The sequence below is a fragment of the Pan paniscus genome, chromosome 4 (assembly GCF_029289425.2).
Source record: "Pan paniscus chromosome 4, NHGRI_mPanPan1-v2.0_pri, whole genome shotgun sequence".
In the NCBI taxonomy this organism is placed as follows: domain Eukaryota; kingdom Metazoa; phylum Chordata; class Mammalia; order Primates; family Hominidae; genus Pan; species Pan paniscus.
This window is the reverse complement of record NC_073253.2, coordinates 126,703,493-126,715,867: the sequence shown is the minus strand read 5'-3', so window position 1 is coordinate 126,715,867 and position 12,375 is coordinate 126,703,493. Positions and strand designations below refer to the sequence as shown.

Sequence of the window (12,375 nt, the reverse complement as noted above, 5' to 3'; positions counted from 1 at the left end):
CCCAAGAGATTATCTTTAGTATCAGTACTTTTTTGAGACAGGGTCTTGCTCTGTCACCCAGGCTGGAGCGCAGTGGCGCATTCTCAGCTGACTGCAACCCCTGCCTCCCAGGTTCAAGCAATTCTCGTGCCTCAGCCTCCTGAGTAGCTGCGATTACAGGCATGCGCCACCATGCCCAGCTAATTTTTGTATTTTTAGTAGAGATGGGGTTTCACCATGTTGGCCAGGCTAGTCTCCAATTCCTGGCCTCAGGTGATCAGCCCACCTAGGCCTCCCAAAGTGCTGGGATTACAGGTGTGAGCCACCATGCTCGGCCTCAATACTCAAAATAATGATTTCACTCTTGTTTAAAGGACACATAAGAAGCATCTTGTCATCAGAATCCTCCCCAACCAGATGTTTTAAAGTATTTGAAGTTCTTAATAAGGAAAAGAACCTAAAACTTACATTCCAAGTGCAGAAACTACACTTAGCTGAGTAATTTTGCCTTTCCCAATAAGTTCACCATTAAAAAATTATATATATATACATATATTTACTATTATTGGCCTGGCCATGTCTGGCCGTCAGGTCCAGACCCCAGCTCTGAGTACTCACTGGAGAAAGGACCAGGGCTATCCCGCCTTCGTATCCACGAGCTGCATCTGGACATTGGCAGGCATTCCACCTCCATAACCTCCCTTGGACTGCATTTGGTTCTGAATGGAGCTAACCTAAAACAAGACAAAAATACAACAAAACAAAATGGAAGTCAGGAAGTAGGTCCGGTACAACTAAGTAATTCTTTTCCCAGAATTTTATTTGGGCTGCTTTTTTCAGAAGGGTACTTTTATAGACAAAAAATTTTTTATAGACAATTTTCTAGTTATAAGGACAAACAGGGAGGCTAGCAACTGAAACATTTTTTGCAAAAACCCCTATTTTCTCTATTTCCAAATTACAAAAGTCAGTTTTGTAATTCACAAGGCACTTGGTAACATTTGAAAAATGGTCAAAAATATATAGATCAACTCCACTTTCTTTTTTTTTAAGACAGTCTTGCTCTGTTGCCCAGGCTGGAGTGCACTGGCGTCATCTCAGCTCACTGCAACCTCCACCTCCCAGGTTCAAATGATTCTCCTGCCTCAGTCTCCCTAGTAGCTGGGATTACAGGCACACATCACCACACTCAGCTAATTTTTCTATTTTTAGGTTTCACCATGTTGGCCAGGCTGGTTTTGAACTCCTGACCTCAAGTGATCCGACTGCCTCGGCCTCCCAAAGTGCTGCGATTACAGGCATGAGCCACCGCACCCGGCTGATCAACTCCACTTTGTTTCTCAACCTCAAGTATCTTAATTTACAGATATCTCACATATATAATCACCTCAATTACTTAGTAAAGAATCAAAACCAAGAAAATAAGCATGAATAAAATTGGACCAACCAAAGATAAATCTTAAAAGTCTGTGTCAAAAAATGTACCATGTTAATATAGCCTGATAAAAAAGAATCAAAGAATCCAAAGACAGATATAGTCCCAGTTTATTTATTAATATTGTAACTGGGTAAACTATTTATCCTCTCTGAGTATCAGGCTTCTTATCTGTAAAAGGGTTAAGATGGTAATCTCTCCCGACCACATTGCAGGGCTGTTTCCTGATAGAGTGCAAGATATATGAAAATTGGGATATTTTCTTTTTGCTGAAACAAAGGCACATAAAGTCATTTGCAAACTGTGAAGTACTTTTAGCATATCATTATTATTCCAGTCTTAGTTCATATAAATTAGAAGCAGTCTGGAAGCAGAGAATTGGAGAGTCAGGCTAGACTGCTAGAAGAATGAACACAAGCAATATGATTTTGGAGGTGATGGCCTAACTAGTGGAGAGAGAGCACTAGCAATGTGGTCGAGTATTTATTTCATGGAATCAGCTCAAAGGGCCCTGCACACTTCCACAATTTGGAGGGAACCGGGGCATCATCTATTTATCAGTCACCTGCTTATCAAATACTTACTGAGCACCTACTGTAACATAAGGCATGAAGGGTGAGGTGCTTTCCACTGGTGATTCTGAGTCAATATATTTAAAGTAAGACTTGTCTAACTCATTTTTTGAGTAAGTCAGGTTTCAATATATACTGTAATAGAACATAATGGCAAAACAGAAAATGCATAGCTTATTTAGATCAAGAGAGTCTAAATGAGAAAATGTGTTTTGCTCTTAAATGGGGACATTTTTACTAACCTGGAAATTTACTTACATGGAACATCTTATTCGTATGACATCACATTATAAGGTATTGCTATAATAGTCAGATTAATAAAATGACTACCTTCAGGTAAGAGTGTAAGAAGAAATCTATATTTTTTTTGTTTGTTTTTTAAACATAAACTTGCTCAGTTAATGCAGTGTGAAGAGGCTAGGGCCTGTCATATGATACCAGTTCAAATTCGTCATCTTCCCCTTTATGGTAACTAACATTAAGTTATGTGGCACAAACCTGATACCAAGTAATTTTCCACTTAACATGGCATGTTAGCTTTTATAGATATTTTAGGCCTGTCTTAAAAAACATCTTTATGACCAGGTACAGTGGCTCACAGCTGTAATCCCAACACTATGGGAGTTCGAAGTAGGCAGATAACTTGAGCCCAGGAGTTTGAGACCAGCCTGGAAAACAAAGCGAAACCCCATCTCTACAAAAAAAATACAAAAACTAGCTGGGCATGGTGGTGCAGGCCTGTAGTCCCAGCTACTGGGGGAGGCTGAGGCAGGATGATCGATTGAGTCTAGGCGGTCAAGGCTGCAGTGAGCACTCCAGCCTGGGCAACAGAATGAGACTCTGCATCAAAAAAGCCCAAAACCAACCAAACACAAAATCTTTGTTTTTACACTGTGCATTCAATAATGCCAAGCAGATTCTAAGAAAAAAAAAGTATTTTTTCTCCAAAAGTCAATTCTTCAATTTAAAAGATTTGGTTTATCTTAAGTAACCTTTATTAAGTAACTTTAATAAGTAATCTTTCAGTGTTGAGACAATGTATTATTGTGACTGTGAATATACAATATTTTAACGCAAGGTTGTATTACTGAACGGGTAACAGAAATCTTTTCTAGAAAGAGGGTAGTAGAAAAGAAAGTCTTTTACACTAAGTAAAGGTAGAAGAATAATATATTTAGAAGAAAAAAGAAATTACAAGTCATCTAACCATTCAATAATATAGTTTAGGCAAGCCTGTTTCATATGCGTCAAGCCACATTCCTAATACTAGCTGCTCAGTTCTTTTATTTGAATAAACAGCATGTCTATTTATGGTTTTTTCTTATTTATTATTGCATTGCATAGGAGAACATAATTTTTCTCACAGAGTCAGGCTCATCAAATCAGTACTATCAATGATACTTTCAAGAAAAGTTACTCAGCCAGGCGTGGTGGCTCATGGCTGTAATCCCAACACTTTGGGAGGCCGAGGTGGGTGGATCACCGGAGGTCCGGAGTTTGAGACCAGCCTGGCCAACATGGTGAAACCCCGCTCTACTAAAAATACAAAAGATTAGCCAGGCATGGTGGCAGGAGCCTGTAATCCCAGTTACTCAGGAGGCTGAGACAGGACTGCTTGAACCTAGGAGGCAGACGTTGCAGTGAGCTGAGATCGCACCACTGCACTCCAGCCTGGGTGACAGAGCGAGACTCTGTCTCAAAAAAAAAAGTTACTAATTGAACAACACCGTTCCTAGCAGCAAGAACACAGTGCTCTGTGACGGTGGGATGGATGCTGAATATTGCTTTAGAGATAGCAAACTCAAATACGAAATAACTATAGAACACATTTGGGAAGCACATTTAGCTCTAAAGGGCTGAAATAATACTTCATAAAAAGTCCACTTCAGTAGCAGAGAAGGCTGCCTGGAGACAGCAAGGTAGAAACTCTACCACAGCTAAAGTCCCATCTCGATCCTGCATCTAAGATTAAGAGGCAGGTGTGCAAGCCCTGCAAAGTACAGTCCTAAAGTTCTACCTAAACTATGAGAAGCAAAAAAATAGTATGCCAATGACAGGTTTTTCATTCAAGGAGGAATCTTAAAGGAAATTCCGAAATGTACATAAGATTTTAAATGCCACGAACTAAAATTTAATTCCTCCTATACGGTTGGATTTATTTTTTTGAGATGGGGTTTCACTCTGTCACCCAGGCTGGAGTTCAGAGGCATGATCTCAGCTCACTGCAACCTCCCCCCTCCCAGGTTCAAGCAGTCCTCCCCACTCAGCCTCCCAAACAGCTGGAACCACAGGTGCACATTACTTCACTCAGCTAATTTTTTTGTATTTTTGGTAGAGACAGGGTTTCACTACATTGCTCAGGCTGGTCTTGAACTCCTGAGCTCAGATGATCCACCTGCCTCAGCCTCCCAAAGTACTGGGATTACAGGCGTGAGCCACCGTGCCTGGCCTTATAGTTGGATTTTTAAAAAATCTGAGGTGGCAGAGACAACATCTGTTGATGAGAGAGAAATTAAAATTCATCATATATAACAAATTTGAAACTACCCATTCTCTTTATTATAGTAACCATATTAATAAAAGTAATAGGGCCTCATTTAGTCTTTTCACTCTATGTTGATGCAGGAAACAAAGCTACTGACTGTTTTGACAGCAACATGATACCTCTTGCATTTCCACAAAGCAGTCAAGTGAAACAAAGTACTTTTCCTACGGATTTAAAACAAACAAGCTGTTTCCTTTCCGGGAAGGTTCAAATGTCATTCCTTTGCTTACCTAGTAACTGCAGTGACAAACGTCGTTGCTGTATCCAGGATACCCATCTACCTATTTTTAAAGTCCCTGTTAAGTCTTTTGTTAATGCTGTCTAGTAAGTTGGTATACAGTGGATCATAATTTTATGTTTATAAAATCCTTTCTGGTTTTGAACACTTTAGGGATCATTTATACTTGTTTACTTTAGGCATGGGGAAAAGAGTCAGTCTGTTGAAACTCAGTGGCCTGCTTTAAGGCAAATGTGAGGAACAACTCTGATAAGAACCCGCATTTGGTGCTGCTTCTATTATAACGCATTCTGGTTTTCTCTTCAACAAAAATTAAGGACTAAAAGGTCAGCTGAGTAGATCTAAAGCCTATTCTGAAACTCACTGAAACCTCTATTAAAAGACAGCGAATAAATCTTATTTCTGGTTCTTCACATCCTACTGGCAAATGTGACAAATTTTTACTGCCTTGCCCTAAAGGGATATGTGAAAATTCTAATCCTATGCTTAGTGCATGAGAACTTAGAGTAAATAAATCACCAACATTCTAATATTACCAGGTAAAGATGAATAGTTTATAACAGGGGTCCCAAAACCAGAAGTGGCCTGTTAGGAACCGGGCTGCACAACAGGAGGTGAGCAGCTGCAAGTGAGCATCACCGCCTGAGCTCTGCCTCCTGTCACATCAGTGATGGCATGGGATTCTCATTGGAGCACAAACCCTATTGTGAACTGCACATGCAAGGATTTGGTTGTGGACTCCTTATGAGAATCTAATGCCTGATGAACTGAAGTAGAACAGTTTCATCCCAAAACCATATCCCCCATGGAAAAACTGTCTTCCACGAAACTGGTCCCTGGTGCCAAAAAGGTTGGAGACCACTGGTTTATAAAGTAAAGCAATGAAAATGTGTGCAAAAGGCAACTAACTGAACTTAAAAGAACAAAAAGAGATTATTATTAAAAAGGCTGATATCCAAGTCTCTTTGGTGGGAGCAAGAGAATCAATAGGATATTAACCTCCATTCTGAACTCAAATCCTTTCAAGTTTCAAAGTATTTATTCGGGACAAAGGCAGCTATGAAGAGTTGCGTACAAGAAACAGAAACAAATACATAATCCAGGAAATTCAAAGAGATTAATTTTTCATCAGTAGTTTGCTTCTCTCTTCTATGCTCATATTATGTATTTACATTCACTGTACACAAATTCATTTAGCATAATGCTATTAAAAATGCTTGTGCCTATCACACAGGTTTCATATGACTATGCCCCAATGCCCTACCTGCATGTCCCACCAACATACTTACTGAATTCATTCCACTGAACAGGTCTCCTGATCCAACATGAGCCGTATGCACAAAGTTTGTGGGCTCTCCAATCATACTTCTGTCAATCCGCCGTCGCCTTTTCTAAAATATGGGGAACAAATGTGTTGAGAAAGTGATCTTATGAGCAACTTATTCTGATGGATTTTTATACTATGACTGTTTAATAAATTTGCCAAGAACACAAGCATGCCTAGCTCTTAGACTGCCACAATTACTTCTTATGATGAAATCCCCAAGAGAAATATATGCACAAAAATGATTAGTAAAGCAAAATAACAGGTTATTATTTAGAGACTTAATAGATTATTTGGTCTAGCTTTGGTCATCCACATATTTGTATAATAACTGCTTAAGTTTTATTCTTTTTAAAAAACGAGACAAATGTAAAATTACCCTCAGTCACTATTATTGTTGGCAAAGAACACAGTGGTTTGAATACACTGTCTGATTTTAAACATTACTTTCTGGCTTTCATCATTAACAGATGTATTATATTTTGATGGTTATTATTCAGATTATACCCAATTACCTTTCTATGCTAAAATGAATCTGTCATTTCAGCTGGAGGGGGTGGAGGTGGGAGGGTGAGAGGGTGACAGATTTGGTCCTAGTCCATTCACTCTTCTCTGGTCTGTTCTAGCTGGGAACTAAACCTGTTGACTAACTAGGCTGGGTCTTACTGACTCTTCTTAATTTTTTTTTTTTTTTTTGAGATGGAGTCTTGCTATGTTACCCAGGCTGGTCTTTTAACTGGGCTCAAGCAATCCTCGCATCTCAGCTCCCAAGTAGCTGGGATTACAGGCACACACCACTACGCCTGGCTGACTCTTCCTAATTTGTGAAAAGCACTTCTCATGGGGTGCTGAGCCCCATTTTCCAGTAACTTTAGCCACCAGCTGGTGTCCCTGTTCTGACCAATATGCTCATCTACCCCTTAGAGATATTTCCTGACTGTACTGCTGTGTTTCACTGATTAAGAGTTTTCCAGATATGAAGATTATCTTAGATCTGTCCTGTTTTCCATGACCCCTTAGATATGATAATGTTATTGGGAGAGACCACTGGCCACGTTGGGTTAGTGTCCTACTATGGGGCTCTGCTTATCCCAGTTTACTGTCAATAGTATACTTCTCCTGAAATTGCAGCTTCCCTCAAAACCAAGCAGAGTTATAAACTTGCTGGATTAGCTGCCTTTGAACATGACTCTTTTATGTCCTTATCTACTGAAACGCTGGCATGATCCTGATAAACCCTAAAATTTTATCAAGAGAGTCCCATATGACAGCTCCTCAGGGTGAAAACATGACTTTCTACAAAACCACAAAAGTGGCGAGCCCATGCATGTATTTTAGAAGTCCATATACATTGTTTTACTGTCCTCTCGTTTATATTGTCATAGATAGAAACAACCACCACAAAAAACCCTGACGCTTTTCCTTTGAAATATTTATGTTATTCATCCTTAGAATTCAGCAATGACATTAGACCATCTCCAAGTTTGTTGGGTTTTCCTTCCAGTAATTCTGCGTGGCACACGGTTATCTGAACACAGGTTTTCTGTATCTTAGAAAAGTTTTATTCTATTAGTTCCTTGATAATTGCTCCATGTGTTCATTTTGCTATTTCTGGAGTTCCTGCCTATGTGGACATTTGAACATGTGTGTGTCTATAATCTTCCAAGTTTCTTATATTTTCATCCTTTATTTCTCTTTATAATTTCACTGCATTGAAAAGTAACTCTGCTTTATCCTCTTCAGAGGTCCACGCTAGATAGTAAATATTATAACCTTGCAGGCCAAATACAATCTCCACTGTAGCTTTGACTCAACTCTGCTATTGTAGCATGAAAGCAGCTGCAGAGCACATGAAATTAAATGAGTGTAGCTGTGTTATGGTAAAAATTTATTTACGAAAACAGGTGACAGGCTAGATTTAGCCTGTAAAAGTAGTAGTCCGCTGACCCCAGCTCTAGATTTTTTCAGTAGTAGCCACATAATTTCATTTTTTCCATTATGGTTATTTTTCAGAGGCTGTTATGACATGTCATTGCAACATTTTTTAATCTCTGAAAAAGTTGTATTATTATAGTTTTTCACTCTTTTCCCTAAAAACACTTAACTATATAAATTATAAGTCTATAACACTAGGGAACAAAGTACTCTCATTTCTTTATTTGAACAACTTTAGTTTTACTTCAAGCCTTTTTTTGAAAGTTGGTAAGAAACTGTCTGTCTTTTGGGGCCCTGTTCCACAGAATCATAAAACTTGCAGGTTAAAATGGTATCATAAAGTCAAAAGAGGCTTTTGTCTATGTGTTTTAATTTTTCTATTTCCTAGCACAATGCACTGGTTTCCTGCTATCTTTTTCTCGCATACTGCTCCCTCTGATGATCTTAGAGGTGCCTCATACAAAGACTCCCTGCCCCTAATGGCAGACTTGACACCCACAACCATCCTTTGATCTGGAGTGCTGCATGCCAGCAATGCACTGATCTTTTCCTCTGTTCCCCATCTTTTTCACAGACTCAGTTTGTCTATTTCCAACCACCCCATTCAACATACTTCTCTTCATACTATTTTTGTTTGGAATGATAAAGCATAATTCTATAAATTAGCCTTAAACAATGCTAACTTATCTTTTTTAGGAATAAAGTAGGGAAAAAAGATGTTAACAGTTTTGTGCCTTTTTCTCTTCTTAATAATATATTATTACATTTCCACTAAATTTCCTTATTAGGAAGCTATTTGTCTGGGCAGGTCCAGAAATGTAATCTTTACCATCACAGGATACGAATTTTCTCAGCATGTGGGCAGGACAAATTATTGGGATTTCTTCCCCAGTGAGCCACTTAACTGACAGGTAGAGAGGGAAGCTTCTAGGTTCTTGTCACAGTTCCACAGGACAGTGGCATCTGCAGGACACCAGACTCTTCCCCAGGCGTTTGCAGTAAACATGTCAAGATAACTGCTTCTGATATGCAGAGAGCCACTTGGCTCTCTCAAGCAGGGGAGGAGGTGGTACCAGAGAATACTTCCTGACCTACTTCCAGACCACTAGGAGGAGTCTTGATCAACCCTTGTCCTGTGAACCTGCAGAAGCAACTCCTAACAGTTCTCATTCTGCATCATTTCCTCCAGAAGGGTGTGTTTAGAGCTTGCCAAAAGGCTCCACTTGGTCTATACCTCCATATTAAGTGATTTATTCTGTTGAGTTACTGCAGGACTGTGTTGGGGGAGAACAGAAACCATAGTGTGCTCAGGCCACCACCCATCTCACCCAAAAAGAATGAATAGATATGCTTGTGAAAGAAGGGTATTAACACATACTCACAAACAATAATTCAGCAAACATGATTACTGAGAATATTCAAAAGCTGATAACAAAACTAGTTCCCAAGAAGCTACTCTGACACTGAAAAGGAAAGGATGGGAAGACTTCAGCTTACTTCTATCATACTGTGTTATTAGATAACTAATATATATGAATGTGAAAATAGTATTTTTCAGCTTGAACTATACTGAGCTGGGAGTCACACCTTAGTATTGGAAGGTTTCTTCATGGCATCTAATCTAACAGTTTGTGAGATATGAAAGAAGCTTTCAGTCCTTCGCTCCCCAAGGCTGAGGGAACTCAGCTGTCCAGAAACTGAAAGGAGCAACTGTGTTGTGCAAGCATAGTAAAGGTAAACACCTAAGATGAAAATAGTAAGATAAGCAAGAACCAGATCACATAGGGTTTGTAAAGGACTGAAGTGTGTGATCCTCCCAAGAACAATGGGAAATAATTGAAAGTGTTTTAAAGCAGAGGAATAACATGATTAAATAGCTTGAGAAGACTATTCCACAATAGCTATAGGTGGAAAACACGTTAGAAGAGGTCAAAATAAGTTATTAATGTTGGTGAAAAGGGATTATGTGGATTCAACTAATAACACAGATAGAAGTGGATAGATTCAAGAAGTAGTCAGTGGATAAAATCAACAGCATTTGGGCCGGATGTGGTGGCTCACGCCTGTAATCCCAGCACTTTGGGAGGCCGAGGCAGGCGGATCACCTGAGGTCAAGAGTTCGAGACCAGCCTGGCCAACACGGTGAAACCCCGTCTCTACCAAAAATACAAAAATTAGCCAGGCGTGGTAGCAGGTGCCTTAATCCCAGCTACTTGGGAGGCAGAGACAGGAGAATCGTTTGAACCCAGGAGGCGGAGGTTGCAGTGAGCCGAGATCGAGCCATTGCACTCAAGCCTGGGGAACAAGAGCGAGACTTCTCTCAAAAAAACAAAAACAAAACAAAACAAAAAAACCAGCACTTGGTTGCAGGCTGGATTTGGTAACTGAGTGAGAGGGAGGAGTTAAGAAATATGCACAGACTTCAGATTTCAGCAGAGAGTGTGCAATTCACTGGGTTCTGAGAGAATCCAAACTGGAGATAAGAGACTGAGAATCACCAGCATTAACAAAGCCAAGTTAATGAGATTTCCTAGACAAACTAAATTTCTGTGGTTGGGCAGAGAAGAAGCCATCAAAGAAGGCCAAAAAGAAACAGCCTGAAAGTCAGTAGGAAAATCAGCAGTGTGTACAAGTGTCAAGAGGGAGCAGAGCTGAAAGGTGGTGAGAGGTCAATTAAAGACAAATACGTGCACTGGATTCAGCAATATCAAGTCAATGGGCACCTTAGTGAGTGCTATGTCAGTGGAGTAATAGGAGGAGAAGACACGCTGCAGGGGACTGAGGTGGGTCTAAGAAGTGGAAAATGGAGAAAGAGAACAGAGACAACTCTGGAGAAAAGTCTGGCCTTCTGGACAGGAAGAAGACAGGTCAGTGGCTGAAAGGAGAAGAGGAGATGAGAACAGATTGAATTTTTCCCCTGTAAGATGGCAGAGAATTCATTATGCTCAATTTCTAATGGGAAAGATCCAGTAAAAGAGGTGAAGAAAAAGAAGGAAAAAGAAAATGGACTGTCAACCTTACAAGGTTCCTGAGAAGGCAGGAAAGGTGGATCCAGACACAGGTGAAGTGTTCTTTACACTCTTTCCTACAACACTCTATCAAAAACCTGGATTTAAATATAAATAAATATTCTAAACTATAAAAATGCAATATTTTAAGGCACAATTTAAAGAATGGCACACTTGTTTGGGGTACTGTATAATAGTCACGGGTGGCTGGGCATGGTGACTCATGCCTATAATCCCAGCACTTCAGGAGGCTGAGGCAGGTGGATCACTTGAGGTCAGGAGTTCAAGACCAGCCTGGCCAACATGGCGAAACCCTGTCTCCACTAAAAATAAAAAAATTAGCCAGGCCATAAGAATGATCAAATGGACTTTGGGGACTTGGGGCTCTGGAAGAGTGGGAGGGGGGCAAGGGTTTTATAAAAGACTACAAATATGGTGCAGTGTACACTGCTCGGGTGATGAGTACACCAAAATCCACAAATCACCACTAAAGAACTTACTCATGTAACCAAACACCACCTGTAGCCCCAATAACTATGGAAAATTAAATATTTTCTTTAAGAAAAAAAAATTAGCTGGGCATGGTGGCAGGCACCTGTAATCCCAGCTACTCGAGAGGCTGAGGCAGAAGAATCACTTGAACCTGGGGTGGGGGGTTGGGGGGGAGAGGTTGCAGTGAGCCGAGATCACACCACTGCACTCCAGCCTGGGTGCCAGAGTAAGACTCTGTTTCAAAAGAAAAAAAAAGAATAGTCATGGGCAAACAAGGGGAATTCCAGAGTCAGACCTCCGCAAAGAAAAACAGGAAATGGTGCACTCTGCTCTGATACGTATTAACAGTTGTCGTTAGCAGAGTCACCGTGTTTCCTGGAAACAAATTCTTTATAGGAAACTTTGTTAAGACCGTCAACCATCTGAATAATCCTTGCATCCTTAAAATATTAACTTTTATTCTGCATAAGGTGAAGGACTAGAGACCCAAATGAATTGCTATGTTAGTGTGGAGGGCACATTAGGCAAAATGTCTCTTCCCATAACTTTTTACATAATTACATCATAATTATTAAAGATAATGAACTAAACAATTTGGAGTATATCCAGGGAGGCGAGAAGCAGGTTAATTTCAAAGGATTTGCTACTGTGAGAACCTTATTTGCATCCTTATCTAAACAAGTATGTATATAACCATACTATATCTACCTCCCTCACATTTCTGGCATATGGATCAACTGTAGCTTCTAGAATACAGTAATTACATCATCACTTAAAAGTTAAAACTTCCCCAAAGACTATTCTCTGGGCAGCTTAGTGTGCAAACACATGTCACTGAGAAGCAAAT

At 39.9% G+C, this 12,375-nt stretch overlaps 1 protein-coding gene across 3 annotated transcripts in view; it reads right to left on the bottom strand.

The window, feature by feature from the left end:
- Positions 1 to 12,375, bottom strand: part of CDC42SE2 (CDC42 small effector 2) — a 39,005-nt gene that overhangs the window by 6,629 nt on the left and 20,001 nt on the right. For all 3 annotated transcript variants that reach the window (XM_034960454.3, XM_057302339.2, XM_057302338.2), the window contains exons 2-3: positions 6,059 to 6,160; positions 598 to 713 (exon numbers count right to left, since the gene is read on the bottom strand). In XM_034960454.3, the coding sequence (XP_034816345.1) occupies positions 615 to 713; positions 6,059 to 6,160 (201 nt within the window). In that variant the 3' untranslated portion in view covers positions 598 to 614. The remainder of the gene's footprint in view (positions 1 to 597; positions 714 to 6,058; positions 6,161 to 12,375) is intronic.